This window comes from Protopterus annectens, chromosome 14.part0, assembly GCF_019279795.1.
Source record: "Protopterus annectens isolate FY-2018-M chromosome 14.part0, PAN1.0, whole genome shotgun sequence".
Classification (NCBI taxonomy): domain Eukaryota; kingdom Metazoa; phylum Chordata; order Ceratodontiformes; family Protopteridae; genus Protopterus; species Protopterus annectens.
The window spans coordinates 545,765,140-545,789,822 of NC_056748.1; the positions used below are offsets into that span (position 1 = coordinate 545,765,140).

General features: G+C 36.8%; 1 protein-coding gene across 1 annotated transcript in view; it reads left to right on the forward strand.

The window, feature by feature from the left end:
• The window catches only part of LOC122788697 (myosin-16-like), a 949,629-nt gene that overhangs the window by 525,589 nt on the left and 399,357 nt on the right, over positions 1-24,683 (forward strand). The window contains exon 8 of the mRNA XM_044055593.1: positions 15,903-15,989. Coding sequence (XP_043911528.1) covers positions 15,903-15,989 — 87 coding nt within the window. The remainder of the gene's footprint in view (positions 1-15,902; positions 15,990-24,683) is intronic.

Below are 24,683 nucleotides of genomic sequence, written 5' to 3' on the forward strand. Positions count from 1 at the left end.
AAAGTTACTTTGGCCAGATGGAGTAAGAATTGTATTTCACTAATTTACTCTCAACAAAGTTTGGAATTGCCTCATACACCTAGAACCCATTCTACTAGATCTATGGCAACTTCAGTTGCTTTTTCTTCAAGAGCTTCAATCTATGATATTTGTGCTGCAGCTACATGATCAAAGACTCATGCTTGGTTTCACACTACAAATTGGTTATTATCTCTAAAAGCAGAGCTTCCTTTGGTTTGACAGTGCTCTGGCATGTCCTTCAATAAGGGCCACCCAAGATTTACGTAGCTGGAGACTCTGACCCATAGGTGAGGAAAAATGAAAAGGACAATATTAGATTTAGAAGTTGTGTACTTACTGTGATGATATGGACAAGTGCCAGTATAGCCAGATGGAGTTTTGTAAAGAATATGTCCTTTGAATATTAAACTGATTTGTACAAGATGCATTACAAATGTATTAAAACTGTTACGTCATTTGTATATCAAACTGATTTTGTACAGATGCTTGTGCTGAAAATGTATTTGTGAACTTTGCTTGTGTTCAAAATGTATCAACAGTGCATCTTGCTGAAATTAAGAGAAATGTGCATGTATTACTGAATTAAATGTATATGTTTTAATATTGGAGACTGGCACAGCAGAGGGTAACCTTAAGAAAAATAAGAGAAATGTAAATGAGCTGTCAAATCATTGAAACAGTACCCCACATTGCTGAATAGGACCAGAGATGATAGGTCTGGGAAAGAACCTTTGTTCTTTACCTCAGTGAAAAGAGGGGAGGCCCCAGGCACTGCCATAAACATTTAGATATATATTGTGGCTATCTGTGCTAAATTTCTGTCTCAGCTTCAAAGGGGAATACTGTGAGGACCTAGAGTCAGGTGACCAGAAGAGGTCATTTTGCCAGCCCTCTTGGAAATTAATTATATATATATATATATATATATATATATATATATATATATATATATATCTCAGAGGACTTAGTATTCTGTTTGGGAAGCCTGACTAGAAAGACCCTCACCCATAGAATCTTTCCTTGTGGTAGTAAGTAATTTAATTAGGGAACAGTAAATTCTTCTTAGATTCAGTCAGGAATATAGTGAAGCTTAGTTCAGAGAGTGGTTTTTTTCTTTATTTGTATAGGTCTGTCCATCAGGGTTAATTTCAATATTTTCTGCGGTATGAACTATGTGGTTTACTGTAAATATATATTCGATATTTGCATGTTCTTTATTTATTTATTTATTTATTATTAAATATACTTAAAACTTTTATTCTGGCTGGTCCTTGAAATCTAACCTTTATGACTACTTATATTTATTTGGTGACACTGCGTGGGCCACTCCAGAAAGCCTAGCTATCTTGATGAACAACTGCCATTTGTATTAGTATTAATATTGCACAGTATAATTGGACACCCATTGCTAAGGTCTTAGAGTAGCTGATTGAGTGTATGGTGGCAGTGATAACTACCTAATAGTCTGGGCAGATTTCCAGGTGTGTGTGTGTGTGTGTGTGTGTGTGTGTGTGTGTGTGTGTGTGTGTGTGTGTGTGTGTGTGTGTGTGTGTGTGTGTGTGTGTGTGGGTAAATCAAATCTCTCGGTGGGTAAGTGTCATCTACTTGGGACAGGAACACGAAGCACTTGGTTTACAGAAATGGTGCTGGAAGACTTACCTTTAACAGTCAGCTGAGGACTTAACCCCACAGTTCTACTAGCGGAGAGACTTATTGGGGACCTGGAGGGAGACAGATCTAGAGACATCCAGACCCTGGGCTGACTGTTTTCTCTGTGTGCTGTTAAGAGAAACTGTACTAGATACAGAGAGGCCTGCATATGGAAATACTGAGTGTATCCATTTATATTCCAATTGCATGTCCCTCTCCAGTGTCAGTGGTCTGGATTCAGGCACCTTGATTTCTGGCCCAGTGTGGAGATGACACATATTGGTGGGCATCATATATTTGGTTGGCAGTGGTTGGACCATCACAAGCTGACATAATTGGTGAGTAGTGGTGTGGATATTGTACTCTTGTAGCTTGTAAGCAGTTGTCACTAAAGAAAGATGTACTCTCAGCAGCCACACAGTAGACATTCAGAGTTTCATATCACAATAATTGCATTTATTTATTTTTTTAACTTAGTTAATCAGGCAAGGATGTCAGCAGAGGATTATGGCAAGCTGACAAGGAACCAGTTGGCTGACATGTGCCAAGCCAAAGAACTGAGGCATGCCAACTTGACTAAAGTGGAAATGATTACAGCCTTAATCACAGCTGCATCACAAACCAGTAACTAGGAAGACACCCAGGCTGGCATTGGGGATGTATAGCTGTCAGAAACAGGACAGTTCAACTTTTCCTTAGAGGACTTAAAAGTCCATCTAGAGTTAAAGAGACTTGACCTAGAATCCAAACGTTTGGAATTAGAATCAGTAGAGAGACTGAGTCATTTGGAGGTCAAAGTAGAATCAGCAAAGAGAATGTGAAGTTTGGAAGCTGAAGAAAATTAGTAGCAGAGGCAACATGAAAAGGAAATGCTGACTCTTCACCAGGGTCATGGAGGTAATGGAGAAGAGAGTCACCATATCCCAGAAGCAATAAAGCTCAGTAAACTTCTTCCTCAATACCAAGAAGGTGATCATTTTGATAGTTTTATTCATATATTTGAAAGAGTATGCAAACAGTATAATGCTGACCAAGGACTTTGGGTACAGTTCCTGACCCCCTTACTCCATGATGAAGCTGTAACTGTTGTTTCTAAATTATCTGATACAGATTGCTTAAATTATAATACAGTTAATAAATGTTTATTGGTATGCTTTAAGTGAACACCTGAAGCTTACAGAAAAAAGTTTTGTGAGCAAAGATGCAAGGCAGATGAAATTTTATGCTATTATATTGCTGAACTAAGCACTTATTTTCATAGGTGGGTGAGTGGATGTCAGGTTACCAGTTTTCATGGGCTGGCAGACATTTCGGTGAGGGAACAAACCCTTTGCACTTTGCTGAGGACATGAAAATATGGTTTGCAGACAAGGTATGCAACTCTGTGGATGAGTTGGGGAAAAAGGAGACCTATACCTAGCAAGCAGGGCATCACTGGACAGGAAAGGGATACCCAGTGCTACACATGGATATAAAGCAACCCATGGCAGGCAGCCTAAACTTCCCCAACAGAGTCTGCTAGTAACAGGGGAAGCCACTAGTTCAGTTACATGGCCAGGATCAAGGGTCAAATGTTTTAAATGTAACCAGTGGGGCCAAGTGGCATACAGATGTCCACAGAGGCATGGTAGGGAACAAAAGGTGAGAGAGTCTGCAAGTGGGAATAACAGAATACCTGTGGCAAGTTCTCTGGGCAACAAGGGTACAAACTACCAGTAATGTTTATATCTGATCTTGGTGGATAGAAAACAGGCCACTGCCAAGAGAGACACAGCCTCTGATATAACCATTATGAAGCCTACACTGATTAAAGATGAGCAGTACATGCTTGGGTAGTCCACACTAGTAAGAGCTTTAGGAAGGATCCCATTCTAAATGCATTTGGCCAGGATTCACCTTGACTGGGAGAGTGGAAAAGAAAGCAAGGACATAGGTCTGTTTGACGGCAGCCCTGCAGATGTCTTGATAGGGAATTATTTTGATAATGCAGTACCTTATGTGCATGCAGTGACATGCAGTCAAGCTTGAAGACTGACCTGTGGGTCTGGTAGCCTGGGGGAGATCCAGACAGACTGCACATCTGAAGCCAGGATTGGTGATGTGGCTATTTCAGGGAGGGAGCTACCCTGTAGCAGTGAGACTAAAGGTATGCCACAGCTGCTGGTGTGCACTGATGTTCCCTTGGACAGAGTGACTGCAAGGGCACAGGTGAGTAGTAGTACCCAAGCTGACAGTGAGGCACCACTGCCAGAGGATATCAGACTTCCTGTGGAAGTGAAGCTTGGAAGATTTACAAAGAGAGACCCTCAGCTCTCAGACCCGACATTACAAGGCTTGAGGGAGGTAGCTAGAGAGGCACCTGACTCTCAAGGAAAAGGGTATTCTGTATACTGGAACAAAGGGTTAAAGTATACAGAGTGGACCCCTGAGGAACAGCTAGAAGATGAGATAATACAGCAGTCAGTAATGTCCAGAGCCTACCGTCTGGCACTTCTAGCCATAGCCCATGACATTCCCTTTGCAGGTCATATGGCCATAAAGCATACCAAGAGACATATTATGCAGAACTTTTATTGGCCTGGGATTCCCAGGGATGTAACAGCATACTACAGGACCTGTAAGCAGTACCAAAAAGTAGGCAAGGCAGGAGATAAGGTCAAAGCTCCTTTGATGCCTTTGCCTGTGATTGTGGAGCCATTTCAGAGGGTAGGTATGGCTATTGTGGGCCTCTGAGTACTGCAAGTTCCACAGGGAAGAATTATATCCTAGTGGTAGTAGATTGTGTTGCTATATACCCTGAAGAAGATAGCAAATGCTTTGCTAGAGATTTTCAGCAGGGTAAGTTTCCCAAGAGAAATACTGATTTACAGAGATGCCTATTTCAAGTCAGATCTGCTGGCTTGTCTGTGAAACTGCTGTGGGCTGAAGTACCTAAAGACTACCTCCTACCACCCCCAGACTAATCGTCTTGGGGAGAGGTTAAACTCTACACTAAGACCATGCTACAGGCATTTGCAGAGCATTTTAAGAGGAAGTGGGACAAATATTTGCCCTATCTATTGTTTGCTTACAGAAAGGTTCCCCAGAAATCCACAGTTTTTTCACCCTTTGAGTTGCATATGGGTATAGGGTGAGGGGGGGGGGGCTATAGATTTGATTCATGATGAGTGGCAGGGTGAGTGTGAATCCCACAAGGAGTCTGTTGTGGCATATGTCCCAAACCTCAGGGCAAGACTTAGGGAGATCATGGACTTGGACCAGGAGAACCTGACAGGAGCCCAGCAGCAGAAAAAGTTCTGGTATGAGAGGAATGCTTGAGCCAGAGAGTATGCTGTGGGGCAACAGGTGATGGGTCTCATTCCTGAAGGCAGCTTGGGAGGGACCCTTCAAGGTGGTAAGGAAGGTCAGTGATGTTAACTACATGGTAGAACTGCTAGGCAGGAAGCAGGGGCACAAACTGTACCATGTTAACATGATGAAGCCTTACCATGATAGAGAGGCATTGCACTGAGTATTTGCAGTGGATGTCAGGAGGATTCTGAGGGGCATCTGCTGACTGATCTCCTCAGTGAGGCTCGGACTGATACCTCAGTGGAAGAGGTAGCAATGTCCCAGTTGGTATCACCTATCCAGGTTCGAGAAATTTGAGCAGTGTTACAGCTCTTTGGGGACATGTTCACTGGGGAACCAGGGTGCACCCTCCTTGTGCAGCACCCTGTGGATACAGGGCCCTAAAGATCTTTAAAGCAGGCCCCTTACAGGGTGCCTGAGTGAGTCAGACAAACTCTGAGAGCAGAGATACTGGAGATGTTGGAACTAGGAGTAATCCAGGAGTCCAGCAGTCCCTGGGCCTCCCCAGTGGTACTGGTACCAAAGAAGGATGGCAGCACCAGGTTCTGTGTGGACTACAGGAAACTAAATAGTCACACAGAGTCAGATGCTTACCCCGTGCTTAGAACAGATGAAGCCCTAGATCAGCTGGGTGGGGTTAAGTATCTGACTATTACCGATCTTAGCAAGGGCTACTGGCAGGTGCCCTTGACTCCCAACACTAGACAGAGGTCAGCCTTTGTGATTCCTGTCAGCTTATATGAGTTCACAAAGATGCCATCTGGGATGAAAAATTTCCCATAGACTATCCAGAGGCTAGTAGATTGTATCCTAGCAGGAGCAGGAGGTTATGCCCTTGCTTACCTGGATGATATTGCCATCTACAACCATTACTGGCAAGAGCACCTTCAGCAAGTCATGGAGATGCTGTCCAGACTGCAGAGGGCATAGTTGACCATTAAACCCAGTAAGTGTTAAGTTAGTATGGCAGAGGTCTCCTACATGGGACATAGAGTGGCGAGTGGTAAGGTCAGGTCAGAACCTGCCAAAGTGAAAGCCATTCAGGCATGACCTGCCACTGTTACCACAAAGCAGATAAGGGCATTCTTATGGACAGCGGGGTACTGTAGGAGGATTTTCCCCAATAATAGTACTATAGCTGTTCCCCTCACAGACATGACAAGGAAAAACAGGCCAGATAAGGTAGTGTGAACTCCAGCATGTGAGCTGGCATTCCAGAAGCTTAAAGGAGCTATGGGAGGACCCCCTGTGTTAGCCAGTCCAGATTACAGCAAACAATTTGTTGTGCAAATGGATGCTTCAAACCATGGGATGGGTCTGTTCTTAACCAGGTATCTTCAGAGGGACAAGATTACCCAGTGGTATATCTCAGCCGTAAACTCCAACCCAGAGAAAAATGATATGCAGCTTTAGAAAAGGAATGTCTAGCCATAGTATGGGCACTGCAGAAACTTCAGCATTGTCTGTACGGAAGGAAATTCATTGTAGTTACAGACCACAATTTCTTAACATGGCTACATAGAGCCAGCCAGCAAAATGCCAAGTTATTAAGGTGGAGCTTAGGATTGCAGGCAGATGACAGGACAGTACAACACTGTAGTGGGGTCAGCAATGCCAATACAGATGGGCTCTTAAGACAGGGAATGGGGTAACATATCCCCAGATAGGCTTTTTTCTCTCAAGCCATGTTTCTCAAGGGTCACTTGAAAAACTAGCTTGAGTCTTCCGGGGGGGGTGATATGGACAAATGCCAGTCTAGCCAGCTTGCATGTTGTAAAGAATGATATGTCCTTTGAATATCAAACTGATTTGTATAAGATGATTGTGTTACAAATGTATTAGAACTGTATGTCATTTGTATATCAAACTGAATATGTACAGATGCTTGTGCTGAAAATGTACTTGTGAGCTTTGCTTGTGTTAAATTGTATCAACAGTGTACACTGCTGAAATGAAGAGAAATGTACATGCATTACTGTAGCTGAATTAAATGTATATGTGTAATAGAGGATACTGGCACAGCAGAGGTTAACTTTAAGAAAAATAAGTGAAATGTAAATCATTAAAACATCACCCCACAGTGCTGAATAGGACTGGAGATGATAAGTATGAGAAAAAGTCTTTTTTCATTAGCTCAGTGAAACGAGAGGAGGCCCAAGGCACTGCCATAAACATTTAGATGTGTGTTGTAGCCATCTGTGCTAAATTCCTGTCTCAGCTTCAAAGGGGGATACTGTAAGAAGATAGAGACAGGTGACCAGATGAGTTAATTCTGCTAGCCCTCTTGGAAATGAAATTTTAGATATTAAAAAGAGAAATCTCAGAATATTGAGTATTCTGTTTCGGAAACCTGACTAAAAAGACCATCGCCCACAGGATCTTGCCTTGCAGTAGTAAGTAACTTAATTAGGGAACCGTAAATTATTCTTAGATTCAGTCAGGAATATAGTGAAGCTTAATTCAGAGGGTGTTTTTCTTTATTTGTATGGGTCTGTCCATTAGTGTTAATTTCAATATTTCTGTGATTTCAACTCTGGTTTATATAAATAGATATCCATAAATACTTAAAATGAAAAAGTAAAAAGTCATGGACATTCAGAAGCCATATAACTTAAATGCTTGTTGCCCATAAGGGGTTATTTGTATATATCCCATGGCCTCTGTTACAGGAGGCTTAAGGTATCACACAGTCAAAACTCTAGCTTGGTTAGGTTTTTCTTGACACATTATGAGGCTGAGAATTTTTTCTTAAATGTATTCTGTAATCTGTGATATGAAGGGACAAGATATCTAACCACTGTCATGGTAACATTTGAAGTAGATTCTGTCAAGAGATGCTCTTTAAGAACATATTCAAAGCTTTTAATGAGTTTTATGATTTGATGCCAGTATGCAAGGTGCTTTCATGTAGCAGGTACCAAAATCAAATGCAATAGTAACTAAGAACCATAATGATGGTCCCAATCTAGAAAAGGTTCTGTCATGTACAGTTTTGATTAGAGGGTGTAAGAGAGCAGCAATCACTGCCCTGTATGCTTCTCATTTCAAGTGCCATCTTGTAAATATAGTTCCACTCTTAGAAAAGACAGTGACCATGCTTGACTACCTTATAAATTAGAGTGCATAGAAGAAAAAATGTCCTATGAGATACTGAAAGCTATTTGTGACTTTTTTGCAAATTGCAATGGTGCTAATTGAATGAATTTGAAGATTTTATTCTCAGCAGTTTGTATTCAGTGAGTATAGTGGGATGAATGTGTAATGAGAAAGAAAAAGCCATATTCCAATTTCAGTATTAAAATATTTTTTGCAATGGCTCTGTGAGCAGTGAACGACGGGAGGTGACTGATCTTGTAACAGTTTTAATTGATCAAGTTTTTTAGTTTCTTCTTAGATAATAAATACACAATATACAATCTACAAATAACCAGTCAGAAGACAAAGACTATACTTTTTCTCATAAAAGTCTCATGAAATGTAACTCTTCATCTTTTAACAGATAATCATTCCTTTGTCTAGTCTACATTTGCCCTGTCTTGTGCATATTTCCAGGCCATGCTGTTCCAGTCTGTCAGGATTGATCTCACTTTACTTTGAAAAGAATACTAATATGTACCAACATAAACATGTATCATTGTAGCTATATCGTTGAAAAACTACTGGAAAACATTTAAAGGTATACAATACTTGCATCTGAAAAAAGTGCTTCTCATTCGCTTTTTAACAAAGCCATTTACTTAATGTGAACCTTGCTCAGTTCTTAATGCATTATGTAGTTTAAAGCAGTTATATGAATAAGTTAAAACATATACATTAGTTAGTTTACTTCTGGCAGCCATGGGGAGAGAGTGGCAGGTAGGAATTCAATGTAGGAGTTCATGCAGTGATCAGGAGGAGAATTTAGCTTTGTGAGGTATGAGAGAGAGAGTGGAGTTCTGGGTTATGGAGCAATTGGGAATTAGCGTTTCTTGGTGTGGGAAGGGATTTTTTGGTTTAAAGGACTTTATGTTTAGGGAGGAGTAGGAGAATCAAGGTTTAGGTCTAGGGAATGGTTGAGGATTTTAGGATTAGGAAGGGAAGTGCTATGGCTAGGCACTGGCCATGATTTTTAGAGTTAGTGTTAAAGTATTGGTAGGGCTGTGCTGTTCAGCAGGGTCCGTTGGTGGGAGGGTAAGATAATTCACTAAGATCAGGCTGGTGGGAGTTAGAACACTTGCTATTTAGAGCAAGTGGCAGAAAGGAAGCATATCATGAGCTACTAGCATGTGTGCACTTTCAGTAGACCCCATAAGTTTATAGTTATTGTAGACTTTTTTATCCTATGTTTAAGAGTGGAAGTACTTAAAATATATTTTCATGATTTCTGAATAATGTGTTCTTTTAGAATATTGTTAAAAACTTTAACCAGTAAAATGACAGAATCATTAGGTAAGCGTACATTTCCAAAATCAAACCACCTGTCTGTAGCTTTATGAGATTTCAAGTTTGATTGCATATCAGAAATCTCTTTTGAAGAAATATGTTTTAGTAAATGATTTATGTTTCCTTCAGAAAGTTTTTACCGTTTTTACTAAAAAAATGTTAATGGAATCTGTGTCAGTTTCAAAAATTAGAATAGTGATTTCTGTTCTGATACAGTTTTAGTCTTATTATATTCCTTATTTGTTTTGCTGGTAATCTGATTTTTAAATGCAATCTTAAAGGACATTAACTATGTATATATTTTTTTCTAAAGTCAGGGCAGTATTTTGGATAAGATTTTTTTCACATTTAATTAAATCATACCTTTAAAATCCTATTAAACCATTGACCAGAAAACTAGAATTTTGCACAGCATTTTATTCCATGAACTAAATAACCAGAACTTTAAGACTTGGCAGACTAAGGTATCTTTGATCTCTGTCATTTCTTTTTTATTCCACTCTCTTATTTTTTGTTTCTATGTGAATATAAATGTTTACTTGCTGTAATATAGTCTGGTAGTTTTCTTCCTGTTATTTGTCAAAATGGTTTAGAATAGAAGTGATGCAGTGTAAATAACTCTGATGTAAAATAGGATTGCTGTGAGTAATATAGTATTATTTATTTAAGATAGCCAGCAACAGTTTTGCATTAACTCGTGTCTTCCATAGAAATTGCTGTTAATAAACACTTAATCCATGAAAATGTCATAACCTGTCACTCACTTCAATTTCTCTATGTCATTTTGTTTTTAATACCATGATGAGACCCCCATGCCTAAGTCAGGATGCAATTAAATTTAATGAAATTAGTATTGCTTCAGTCTTTGATGTTATCCAAAAGTGTTCTTCTCAGCACCTGCAATGTGCCCAGAATTGACTCCTGTAATTCGTACGGACTTACATATATTGGTAACACATCTAACTACAACTGTAAATTCTTTTTTATTAGACATGTTGTTCCTGCTACTAGTAGAGCTATATGTCATGTCTGCCAGTAAATCCTGGTATTTTGTGACTTTGCTGCTCTCTGTATGTAAGACACTGTAATCACTGGGTATAGCAGTTTCAGTGCTCAGTGCTACTTTTGCCTTTGTTTCATGGACTAGTCTAGCTGGTTTTCCCACATCTATTGTTCTAATTGTTGGTAATGGGTGATCATGTGTGGTATACACTTCCTTATTCTATATAGTGCTTTGTGATTCATGTTTCCTTTGCATTTCAGCAACTTCTATAGTGTAGTGTTTGCACAACAACTAGTGCAACAGTTTTGCCACATTACTGTGCCTTTAAATATATAGGCCATCTGCCATGAGTGTATCACAACCCAAAACAAGATGTATGACTATTTCTAGTTCATTTTTACAGAACCTACATTTCTCTATTTCTCCCACATGTTCAATGGACTTTGTAAACCAACATTTATGTAGTCCACTATCCTGGGCCACTATTATTAACCTTTCATTTTTTGGTTTCAATTCACCTGTCTTTAACCATTCCTGCATCAAATATTGGTTAACATGAAGCTGAATCAGGTGATATCTGTACCTCAAACTATATTTATGGATTTACATTTTTTTTCCTTCTCATCTTTGTTGTATCCTTTCTTTTGTTTTTTGGCATATTGAGTCACTGTCTGATTTTTGTCAGTTGTCTACTTCTGGTTAAATTTCTATTCCCACTTCACACCAAAATGCTTCTGCTAAACTAAGCAAGGGTGTCATCTTAAACTTATTTTCCTCATGTTTTAAAACTTTAACTATGTTTGGACTTGGTGAAGTCAGCAGATATGTATGCAATAAATATATGTGCGTGCAATCAACTTTGAGGAGACCCATACCTCCTTCAGAGTGAGAAATATATAATCTTGGTATACACTGATTTTTTTATATCATTTGATAAGTATAAAGCATTTTCTTGTTTTCCTGTTCAACTGCTCCAATACTTTTTGTGAACAGTCACTTACCCACAGCTGCATGTTAGAACAGGAAAAGCAAATGGTTTTATAGCTTGGACTTTATTATTAGAAGTCAAGGTTGTTTTCAATATTATTTTTAGCCATCAAAAGTATTCTATACTGAGTTTTATTCTTATTTGTTCATGTTTTATTGTCAGTCCTTCATCTACTCCGAAATATTTTTAAACTCCCACCTGCGTATGTTCTTTTATATCACATTCCTGTCCCAGGCTGATATTTTCTTTGAACTGCAGTTTTCCTGTTTTAAATGTTGCTGAGAAAGTTTTAACCATTTCTAGTTGTGCTTTCAATACCTTGCTTGATGAACTATACAGCTTTAAGTCATCCACAAAAAGTAAATGACATGTCTATAAATAAGGTTGATTTCTGGGAGTCCAATTGTAGCCATAGCCTAATCTGTTAAATAAATAACTTAAGGGGTTGAGGGCAAAATGCAACAACAGAGATGACAGAGAATCATCCTGGAATATCCTTCTTTGGAATTTTAAACCTGGGATTGAAATTTGCCCTTTCTCATGGCTCAACTACAAAGTGGTTTGCCATTGTTTCATGGTCACTGCAGTGTAATTGACCAATGTAGGATGAATCTTGTATATCTTAAGCATTCCTTTATCAATAAATGTGTGATGCTGTCAGATGCTTTTTGTAATCTACCAATGCCATATTTAGATTCTTCCCCTTTTTACATTTCTCTGTCATGGTTTTATTTAGCAACAAATGATCCTTTGTTCTATATGACTTTCTTTTGTTACCCTTTTATTCTATGGCCATGATTTTTTTTTTCTAAATGACTATAAACTATTTCTGCTTCAATTCCAGTACATCATTTGTATATTGTTGAGATGAAAGTTATTGGTCTATAGTTTTTAGGATGGCTTCTAGATTCACTCTTAAGGAGGCGTATCATTTTTATTTTTGTTAACTAAGTTGGTGTCTGTTCAGGACATGCATATTAATAATTCTTACTTTGGGCTGAATCTTTTTGTAAAATCTGTTAATACTTTTAGCCAGAAATGAGGTACTGTGTCTGGACCTAGTTTTCCATTTAGGATTTTTATTTAATTTTGTCTCATTTTCTCTGCCTGTTACGTCATCCAGTGTCATGCCCTCTACATTAGAACTCCTTATTGTTTCTTTTAATTCTTCTGTCTACTCTGCATCTTTGTTGTGTTTAACAGGGTCTTCATAAATATTTCTCCAAAGTTTATATATTTCTTCTTTTTTACTGGTCTTTCTATTCCTTTTGCTTTGTTTTCCAGTTCTCTCTAAAACTTTTTTGGTTCCATCAACAAATTGTTTATTTTGTACTTTCATTTTATATTTATCTACATATCTTCTAAGATTTTCTGTTTGTGCTTATATTTTTAGTTTATTATTGGCAATAGTGTATGATAGTTTTAACACTGTGCACTGCTTTTACTGCATCTGTCTTTCTAAGTATTTTTGATGATCTGTTTTCTTTTCCGCATTTTTCTAAGAGGGATACTTCTTGTCTTAATTGCTTTATAGTTTTCTCGATTTGATGCTTCTATTTGTATAATAGTGAGGTTATGGCTATATTAGCCAGGAAAGTTGGCCTAACAATGCAGAAGAAGCTTGTTCCTAAAACAACAGTTTTGTGGAGAGTGCTGCAGCAATGAAGAGACAGGAGACATTCCGGAAAAATCTGAAGAAGCCTAGACATCTTCCATTGGGAACTCAAGAAGAAGGAAGCTGGTTAAAAACATATTTGTATTGTATTAAAGTATATTGAGAGTATTTTTTTTTCCTTTGGGTACTAATGGAAAATGTATTTATATAGTTTGTATTGCTTCATTTATATATACAAGTCTGCACCAGTGTATTTTCCCTTCTGTTCAGTAAACCTTCATTATTTTATTGGTTGTTTCTGCTGCATTATGTTATGCCATACCAAGTTTAGTGTTTTAAGAAGAATTTTATATATATATATATATATATATATATATATATATATATATATATATTAGATCCATTGCAACTCTATCATAATTAAAACAAGTATTCACTGTTATTATTTTAATCCACTCTGTAATTTCTTTACAACTTTTAAGAGATAATAGAATTCACTAAGTCTAGACTAATTTATCATTTAATATTTTCAGAAACAAGGCATATGACCTGAAAAAAAGACAGGGAAATGTAAAAGGCTCTGTGTTAAATAAGTGAGATAAATAACAAATAAATTGAAGTGACAATGTTACTTTACTATTAAGCAATTGCGAGGTAAGGTAACAGTACAGTATCATATGTGACTCAAGTAAGACTTTGCAGTTATAATGAAATGTTAACATATATAGAGAGTTAATTTAATATGATGAGTAAAACCAGACCATAATGCTAATAATAGATAACTGTGTGTGCGTGTGTGTGTGTGTATGTATGTATGTATATATATATATATATATATATATATATATATATATATATGCTTTATAGATGTTTTTTAAATATTTCATGGCAAATGAGGGTCAGTAATAAATACTGTATTTATAAAAATATCACTTTTTAAAGGTATATTTTTATATATAATGCTGCTAGTTCTTGAAAGATAGTATAGTTCTGTGTAGAAACTATATGTGAGACTATAAAGGAATGAAGTAATACAAATAAAGCCTGCTGTATGTAAATACAAAAAAACATTAGAGGATTAATTGAATAGGACGAGTAACCAGGGAAAAATGATAAAGCATGAAGCTATAGATTACTCTAAACCCAAATGTACTCTGTATTAGAATGCTAGTAGAGGAGGAACATTAATGTGAAAAAGACACCTAAAAATAAGTAAATACAGAAATACATATTTTCATATCCATATTATAATATTTAAACAAATCCCTTAGCCTAAGAGTACCCGAAAAGTCTTAAAAAGTACAAAACTGAAAAGTCATAGGCATTCAGAAGCCATGTAAGTAAAATACTGTATGTCATGAAGGGGTTGCTTGCATTTATCCCATGAGCATCTATTACAGGAGGTTTAAGATAGATTAGTAGTAGTCTGTACCTGAGACATGGAACAAGGATGTTTATGGCTACTGATGTTGACCTTCGATAGTAAGCATGGGTCTATAGCTTACTTGTAGTTGCTTCAGAACTTTGTCAACCTATTGTTTTACATCTCTATCAAAGGATAACTTGCTATCTAACATAATTTCCAGGTACCTTTGTAACTCAGATGAGGATATGGATATTCCTTCAGTGCCCTTATAGTTTAGAGGTTGAGCTATTGAATGTCTCTACTTAGTCTGTAACATCATGCCTGCAGACGTTTTGGTATTAAAATGTAGATTACTAGAAGTCCACCAATTCTGTATCTGGACAGAATCCTCTTATGACTATTTAATGTATTTAGTAATGTATGTCTTCTTGTAAACATAGCTCAGTTATGAGGTTGTAAAGCAGACTCTTGATAAATAAGGAGCCTCATCACTGAACCCTCTAGGAGCTGTTTTGCTATGCACCCTGTCTTGGAGACAGTATTGTTAAGGTATACCACAAAGGTCCTGTTGTTCAACTAGGTTTATAACCACTCAACTACTCCTTGTCTTTTCCCAGCTGTTGAAGTAGTAACTGGTGGTTCACAGATTCAAAGGAACATTCAAGATCGGTGAAGATGTCACCCAAGAGTAGTCTGTTTTTCATATTGCCATTGATTTGGATAGCTAAAATATATAGTTTTGTTATTGTACTGTATAAGGAAGAATCCATGTTACTTGTAGAACGTATTGCTATAGAGATTTTTCTTCAAATAGGAATCATCTGCTAGCCAGAAAAGACACTGAGGTAAAATATGACATCATACAGATAGTCCTATAAGGCTGTTCCCTACTCACACATCATCCATCTGGTTGTATGATATCATTCTTTTCCATGAGTGTTTAACTCTGTCCAAATTTCAGATATGTTATTTACTTGAAAGTAGTGTGTGTGTGTGTGTGTGTGTGTGTGTGTGTGTGTGTGTGTGTGTGTGTATGTGAGACTTTGTCTCTCAGTCTTTGTTGTAGTGGAGCATGATGACGTAATGGGAAAATGAAGAAATATGTATGTTTGTTGGAGGGTTATTTACACATGAATTTATGAAATGACCTGCTGAGTAAGCAGTTGGTTACAATTAATGGAGGAATTGAAGAATACATGGAAGGACTACACTACTAATTCTTGTCAAAGATAGGGTACCATAACTGTTAGATAGCTGTGATCTATCATCATGTAACAGCAAGATTGCTATAATCATTTAGGTTTATGGCTACTCTTTTTATAATTGTTTAGATAATTCATAATGCCATAGTTGGCTGCACAATGTCCTTAAATTATCAGACTATGTGTGCATGTGACATATAAAGCAGTTCTTTATTCAAAGATTGCAAGAGTTGTACAAGTGATATTCCTGAATATTTACAATACTCTGCAATGATAATTTACAGATTGAAAAGCAGCGAGCTGATTTAAACAGAGAGTTGGAAGATCTGTCTGACAGACTCGAAGAAGTGGGAGGGACCAGTGCTTCTCAGGTATGGATATACTTTTCTAGTAAATGTGTGGTAGGATTAACCATCATTTCTCAAGTTGAAATCAGTAGGAAAAAATAATCTCTGCATGATATAGACAGTGAAATATTTTAAATATTGAGTAGATATAGTATGTCAGTATTCATTCTCTCAACTCTTTTCAAAAACAGAAGCTGATGATAGCCCAGGCAAGCAAGATACACTGTTAAAAGTGTTAAGCAATTATTAAAAAAGATATGCTAGTCACAAGTAAAAAGTTCCAGGATAATTCACTGCTTACCCATGGATGGTTTACACAGTCATCTTGATGTAGTTCAGGCAGCTGCAGTAAAGGAGCTGTATTCCAGGGATAAAGGGCTAGGATTCAGTACAAACTGTGGAGCTTGCACCTGCATTAATGGTATTGTACAGCTTATGGTACATATGGATGGAGGTACTGCAGAACATCTCTTTAAGTCCAAGATGCTTGCTTACAGGTTTTTATATGAGACAGAAATATAAGTCCAGCCTCCATCAGGTTCCTACTAGGACAGCATGTATGAACAGACAGCAAGAAAGAAACAGGCAAATAAGCAGAAATTAAGTGACAACAATAAACATGAAAGCTCCTCAAAATATATTAATCTATTAATGTATTAATAAGGAGGAAGAGAAATTACAGTTGTAATGCTGACTGAAAATATCGGTTAGAAAATGTGTTAACCTATAAAACAGAAAGAGAAGGCAGTGGATATAGGTCGGTTTATCAAAGGCCATTTCACACAGAAGGCCTTTTGTTCTAAAAGACTGAATGGTCAACTCTTTAAAGACTTATTTATAAATGAGCTCAAATCCTGTTACAACCCCCATGTAGGGTTGTGCTCCCTGTATAATCTATATGTTAACCTAAATGTTCTTTATACACCATAGAGACTGGGAATCAACTTCTAGTCTCCATGAAATGTTTATTTAGAGCAAATTTTTAGAATTATTGTATACCACAAAACATGCAAATTTTCTGTAGCAAGGCATTAGTTTTTATGCTATACAGCACATATACTATATTTCGTTTAATATATTTTAATATGCAGTTCACACGGAAGCATGCATTTCATTATAAAGCTTGTTTTAAATTTATACTACACTGAGCTTCCCGTGTGATTATTTTAATGAAATAATTATTTTATTTACAATAATAAACATTTCAGTATCTGCAAATTTTAATCCTTGCCATAATGTTTGGTTCTTAAACTGTACATGTGTAGCTCCCTGGTTTGTTTAGTATTTTTTTCTAGAGCATGAATATTTGGTAAGACTATTAACTTGCATACCTGCCACAGTGGTGCAGCGGTAGCATTGTTGCCTCACAGCAAGAGGTTCTCCCGTTCAGTTCTCGGCTGGAGTGCGGGGAGTGTCTTCTGTGTGGAGTCTGCATGTCCTCCCCGCTGTTGGGTGGCGTTCGAAAGACATGCGTAAGGGCGTGCCTTAATTGAAGGTTGGACGTCAAGCTGGCACCTCAGCATTCGTGAAAATCTACTGCCAATCATTAGCAGACCAGAGTTCCGCTGTGGCGACCCCTAACCGGGAAAAGCCAAAAAACAAACAACAACAACCTAGTCTTACTTTTGTGCCTGTTACTGTTGTTTGACAGCTTTCTGGAACACATGACTTAAGAAGAATCAACTTGTATCTTTTGGCTAACACTGTTTTTGCAATATTTCGTTGAAATGGTCATTGTTGTGAGACTTCTGTTTGTTCAGCTTCCACAAATCTAAATTTATTATTCCTTCTTTCAATCTTCCCTACCAAATAGGATGATAGGCCAACTGTTTGAGCAACTTCTTTAGCTTTTGGCAGGAAACTTTATCACAACTTTTCAATTTTTACTGTGATGACAGTTTGTAAAAAAGGTAGCCTTTTGCAGTTTCTATCACAATAGTGTTAACAGACAACATTCATGTAGGTGAAGTAGGTAATTGCTTTTCAGACTTTTTCACATCAATAGCTGAACTGGTGATAGATTGAGTCCATTCAATGGAATAGCTCTTTATTCATAAAATTATGAGATGACAATCCTTGCAGCTTTTGCTACAGCTATTTCTTGTGAAACTTTTCACTGTTTGGTCATTCGCTCTGCTCTTCCTTGTACATCATAAACAAATGCACTTCCAGTTTGAGTGCCCACTCATACAGAAATCTTCTGAATTCCTGAATTCTCTATTGCTGATCATTGCCAAAGTATCCCCATCTAAAGAATGCAGACTTGATATTAATCATATATCGTATTTTGCCTGTGTTTTTGATTATTTCAGAGTACTTGGAATAATAGCCTACTCATACAAGATGCATAGCCTGTCTGAAATGGAACTCATCTGTGTCCAGTCTGCTCCATGGAGAAAGATGGTCTTCCCTCCCAAATTGATATTGGAGGATATCAGATAACATGCCTTCCTATGGAGTGTTGTTAAGGCTTAAATTGTTTATGACACAGTTCTGCGCTACTTTCTCTATATGACTCAAAATTCCTGGCCAGTACATTGAAACCCTTGCATTTTCAGTGCAGTGTTCTGTTCTCTGATGTGATTCATATATTCTGTTTACATATTTATCACACCTTTTCCTTTTGGTATTGAAACATTTAAGGGTGTTTTATTAATGATGAAGTTATCCAGGGTGGCAGACTTCCCAAAAGGTACTAAAATGCACTTCTTGGTATTGAGTTCTAAGCCATAGATTTGGCAGCATGTGTTTGTCTTTATTAGACCTCTCTGAAGGGTGTTCTCATCTTGGAGGATTCAATGACTGCTCCCAGTTTGCAGTCATCTGCAAATGTGGTTAGCCAGGGGCCTTTGACATTGGCTTTGACATCTGAGAAGTAAATGCCAAATAGGAGTGTGCCTAACACAGAGCCCTGGGGGACTCCACTGGTGACTGGCCTGTTTCTGGCAACTGCTCACCAGTTCTGGCAACCTGGGTCCTATTAGTGAGCCAGCTAGCTATCCAGCATGTTGTACAGGGGTTTATACCTAGTTTTGTAAGTTTCATGACAATGCCTGAGTAGGGTATTGTATCAAATGCCTTAGCTAGATCTAGGTAGGTAGTATGCACAGTTTCCCTCTCATCCATTGCCTTAGCAACCTCTTCAAAGCAGTCCAGCAGATTTAGTAAGTGGCATTCCTTTGACAAAGCCAAACTGGAATGGATCCAGTGTTTGGAGATCTCCTATGTTCTTTTTGATCATTTCCGTGAGAATTCTTTCCAAGGTTTTGCAAATAGGACTAGTCAGACTAATGGGTCTGTAGTTTCTAGGATCTGTTGAAGGTCCTCCCTTATGAAGGTGGATGACCATCGTAGCCTTCCAGCCAAATGGTACAAAGCCTGTTTTAAACTATAGTTAAATGGTGACAACAGGGGTCCTGATGAGTCATATTTTAGACTACTCAGGAAGCATTTTGAGATGTTATCAAGGCCCACTGAGACCGTGATCTTGGCTTTAATGATTTAAGGCAGTACATGCTCCCTAGTTGGAGGGGTTATGTTTGAGGGTATTACTGGGGGAGGATGGTTGGGGCTGAGAGGGAGGTAAAGTAGGAACTGAATTTGTCCACTGACAGGTTTGCTATATCACCCAGCTGTGTGAATATGACACCATTAACCACCAATTCAGCAACTGTGTGCTGCCCTTAAGATTTCTGACTTAGCTGTAGATGGCCTTATCATTATCTTTCACCTGGGAGAATATCTTAACCTCACAAATGGCTTTGTGTGACCCAATTAGCCCTCTTAGTTTCCTATTTACTTTATTGAGATATTTTTTATCTTTATTGGAATTATCCTACTTGATTTTTGCATATGTTTTTTTTCCTTTTGTTGTATATCCTGTTTAATTTCGGATGCCACCAGAGTGTTTTTTTTTTCCTCGGGCTAGTTCTGGGCTAACTTCTTGTAGTTACAACAGTCTCTTTGCAGCCATTGACATGGGTGTGCAGAGTTTCTGATAGCAATTCAGCATGGGCTGGTGTGTTCTTGGAGTTTCGAGGGGCATTGAATTTTGAGAAACCATCACTTAATAACAGGTAATATGCCTTAGAATAGTTCTTAACTGGTACTGTTTTTAATAGGATTACAGAGATTTTGATTTTGAAGGAGATGGCTTTATAATCAGACCTTACCAGGGTAGATGAGACATGGTGGGGGCGTGCAACATTCTCCCATATTTTTGACCATGAAGTCCTGTATGTTAGATATTGTAGGGGACATAGTCACTATTTGGTCAAGGGTGTTTGTATTTACAAAGTCCAGGAATCTCTGTGCCTGTAGAGTTGTGTGGTTTTGACAATCTGATGTGGACTTACATGCAAGAGTTTAGCCTCCAGAGTCATTGTGCATTTACACCTCTCTCATACTATGCCTAATTCTTTAAGGATTAAGTGGTTGTCAGTAAACATAGCACAATGTACAATGGAAGAGAGATACTTAATAATAAAAATTATCTTATTACCAAAAAAATATTATATGTAATGTAATCACTAGCTCTACCCATTCCAAAGCAATACATAAGAAATTTTAATATTTTGATGATTAGATTTCTTTGACACCCCAATAAACCTAGACTTGCACTTAAACATCACTTAAAAAGTTGGTCGCATGTTGGAGTAGATTTACCTAATATAGAATTATATTCAGCCTCAACTAGCATAAAGGCAACTATTTTCTGGATAAACAAGAACTACTGTGCTAAATGGAAAGACACATGAAAGCATCTGCTTAAAAAATAATTACAGAAAATGTGATAGTCATAATAAATTAATCAATAAATTTCTCTGGATCTTAAAAGACTTTATTTTAGAACTTCAAAACATAACGATAAACTCATACTTTATTGTCACAACAATGAATAGTTTTAGAAGTTTTGTATACAGAGATCCAGAATATAAAGCTTGTCTATTTTTGTCATTTCCCGTAGCTTACACACAAAACAATGTTAATACTTTTAATGCATTTACAATGAATGCTTTAAGAAACAAACAATTAATATACTGGCATCAATTTATGGATAAAGAAAAGATGCATACCTTAGATTACATTTTAAATAAATTTAACCTAAATAATGAAATGTGGTTGGATATTCAAAATTATAGGTTCTATACAGAGAAGAAAATAAATACTATACAAACTTCAATTAAAAAAAAGAATGCCTAAATTCATAGAACTCTTAATTTTGCTGATACATCAAGATTTCTCAGAAAAAGGGCTTTAATCTAAAATATATGATAAACAAAGTTAAAAAAAGTTATTATAAAGATAATTAGTATGATTATTTCATAGCTATTAGTAATTATCAGCCTAGTAATAATTAGAAAAACATGATGCTTTCATCTTCAGACCAAACTACAATGTCATTAAAATGGAAACTATTTTCATGGACATTTTTCCATAGAACTTTTATTACCCCACACAAACTTGAACTAATGTTTAAAAAGAGAGTACACTGATAGATATGTGAATTGAAAATTAAAGCAGATTGGCAGCATAGGATATGTGATTGTGATATAATTAAACCATTCTGGAAGGATGTTACATATTTTGCAAGCATTATTCACTGATAACTTTATGTTAAACAATTCTTTAATTCTCTTTTAAACACCGTACCTTCATGTGTCAAAGAAAATGACTACCCCCTTCTTTGGAGTCTTCTGTCATTTGCAAGAAAGGTGATAACAAAAAGTTGGAAAAGTGTCTTAACTCCTTCAATGAAGGAATTTTTAAATATTGAAACCGAAACATGTCAACTTGAAATATTGCCAATTAAAGAAAGAACCACCAAAATAATTTCACTTAATTCTTGGATGAAACTCAAGAATCTGTTAAACAAGCAACAGATAAACACTAATGAATTACAAACTGATTCATAAGTTATCAAAATGAATGTACATGTCATTATTTTGTATATGTAGACACCTAGTAAGTGTGCTTTATATATTAATGAAAATTTCGATATATAATGTTATAATTTGTTTGTTACTGATTTATATTGTTCAATACAAAAAATTTTGAAAAAAAAAAAGATGACCATATCTACCAAGCTGGCCGTAGAAAAGTTAGGAAATTGCATATCCATAGTGTCCAGTCCTTTGATTTTTGAGGGTTAAGGGGGTGTTCTGGGGAATGTTTTTTTTAGGGTTTTTATTAAAAAAATGTCTAGTAAAATATTACATAGTTTCCAATGTAGATGATAAGAAACGACTTTATAGAAGATCAACCTGCCAGATGTGAGTGGGTGCATGTAACACAAAAGCTGGAAACAGACATTTAAAAAAGCTGTCATTTATAATAGATGGGAATAATAACTTCTTATCATAATAGCTACACTATACATATTATTTTGGAATGTGAATAGCCTCACAGATATAGATAAAAAGCCAGGAGTAATGAATTACATTAGGAAATGAAAAGTGCAAATAGCAATGCTGCAGGGGATACACTTAGAAAAAAATGAGCATGTGAATTTGATGAAGAAAGCCCTTCAAGAGGGAAATTCAGCAGAGTATCAGGGACAAAGGAAAGAAGTACTTATACTAATTGCTAGAGTAGCTCCAACAGTGATAGAGGTGGAAAAAAGGTAATAGTAGATTTATGGCAGTAAGGGGCTACTGACAAGGCAGGAGTATTACACCAACATGTATTTATATTCCATCAAAAACTGCTATTATGAAGCTTACATTTTATTTGGGATAAATAATCACTTTCAGCAGGGAGTATTACTTATATATGTGGACTGGAACTTGATTTACAATAGTGAGGATGTATCTGATGGTCCTATAAGGGAGAATATAACAAAAGAGAGCAGATTTCCAATGAAGTTTATTACTTGATTTCAGTAGTAGGAACTTGGAGATAATTTACATATTATTCCCCAAGGTAAAATAACTGGATTAGACTAGAAAGAAATTATATTTCATAGGAAGATGTGCATTTAATTGAAAGATTCAATACACATCCAATAACTATTTCAGGTCACGCGCCCATATCAACTAAGATAAAAATGCAGGGTGATGAAGTAAAAAATGAGACTCAGGTTCTTCCCTACCTTCTGCTTAAAAAGTGAGGAATTTAAGGAATGAGTAGAGGAAATTATTCAAAAGTTATTAGGGAAAATAGTAGTTTCTTCAGAAGTTATGCTTAGTGAGTGGAGTACAAAAATAGGGTAGAAAGAAAACAGAAAGAGTTATGTTAAAGAAGTAACAAGAATTATTTGGAGGGACTGACAAGGGCTAAAGTATTTCAGAATAAGGGGGGGTCCTACAGAACAAGAAGAGGCACAACTGCAGACTGCTAAACAGAAAGTAAGTTAGTATCTGGATAATATGCATGAGTTCAGAAGGACTGATGCTAAGCAACTGTTTTTTCATAATAACTCGAGAGCACAAAAACATTTAGCATGATGACATAGGTGACAGAAAGTATAAATGGCTGTTGCTAAACTTAAGGAGCCTATAACAATAAAAATAATCAGAGATCCTATAAAGGTATTAGAGATATTTCATACATTTTGTAAGAATTTGTATAAAGCAGAGGAATGTGGAAATCAAGAAACACACAGAAATCTTTACGGAAGTCTTATGTATACCAAGGTTAGAGGTAGATGAGGCTCATAAATTAACAGTTAAGGTTGAAGGAGATGAGATAGAAATCTTGATGTAAGCAATCTGCAGGAAAGTCTCCATAAATAGATGGTGTTCCTGTGAAAGTTTGTACACTAGTAGTGAGGAAAGGGAGAAAGATCCGCAAGGTTTGTTTAACAGTATCTTAAAATGAGAAGCACCACAATTCTGGAAGAAAGTTGTGGTTGCTGCAATACCTAAAGACTGTAAAAATCCATCAGACTCAGCTTCATGTAAGTATATTTCAATGTTAAATCGTGATTATACAGTATTTATGTCTAAGGTGCCCAAGGAAGCAGGAAACAAGCACTTTTAAAAACACAATTTATTGCATGAAACCACAGCACATATTTATTTATTTATTGACATTGGTTAACCTGGTTAGTCCAACTGGGTTAGAAGCCCATTTTCAGTGGAGACCCGAGGAGAAAAGCTCCAGTTATATTTAATATACATGTTAACAGAGAATACAAGATAAATTTAGTTACATTTAGTGTACGTTTTACAGAGAAAAACAATTTACAGTTGGTTACATTCATTTAACATTTTGCAGAAAAAACAATTCCCATTTAGTCTACAGTATGAGAAAGTTGTGTAGTAATGGTAAAACAAGGTCCAGGTACACCTAGAAATCTGTTAGCCATATCTAAAGATAAAGCCAAAAGAGGGGTATATATACAATAGGAAGAGTAGAGAATGGATTAAGAGTAGGATAGTATACTAGCATAAGGCCTTGTATATGTGAAAATCTTTAGAGATGAATAATACCATGTGATTAAAAAGTGTATTTGTTTTATACTTTGAGATATTTGGTAGGCTGTTTTTAGCAGTCTAGGTAGAATGGGTGGGAGTTATGAACTTTGAACGTGGGGGTTAGGAGAGGTTATGGCAGGAACAAGTTTTGGAGTTGAGCAGATGCTGTTTAAGTTCCTTTTTAAAGCGAGATGGGTGTATAATCACATGTAGGTCTAAGGGTAGTTTGTTCCAGGACTGGGCAACTGAGCATTTGCATAGTAATTTGCCCACATTTTTCTTTGGTGGATGGACTGCTAGT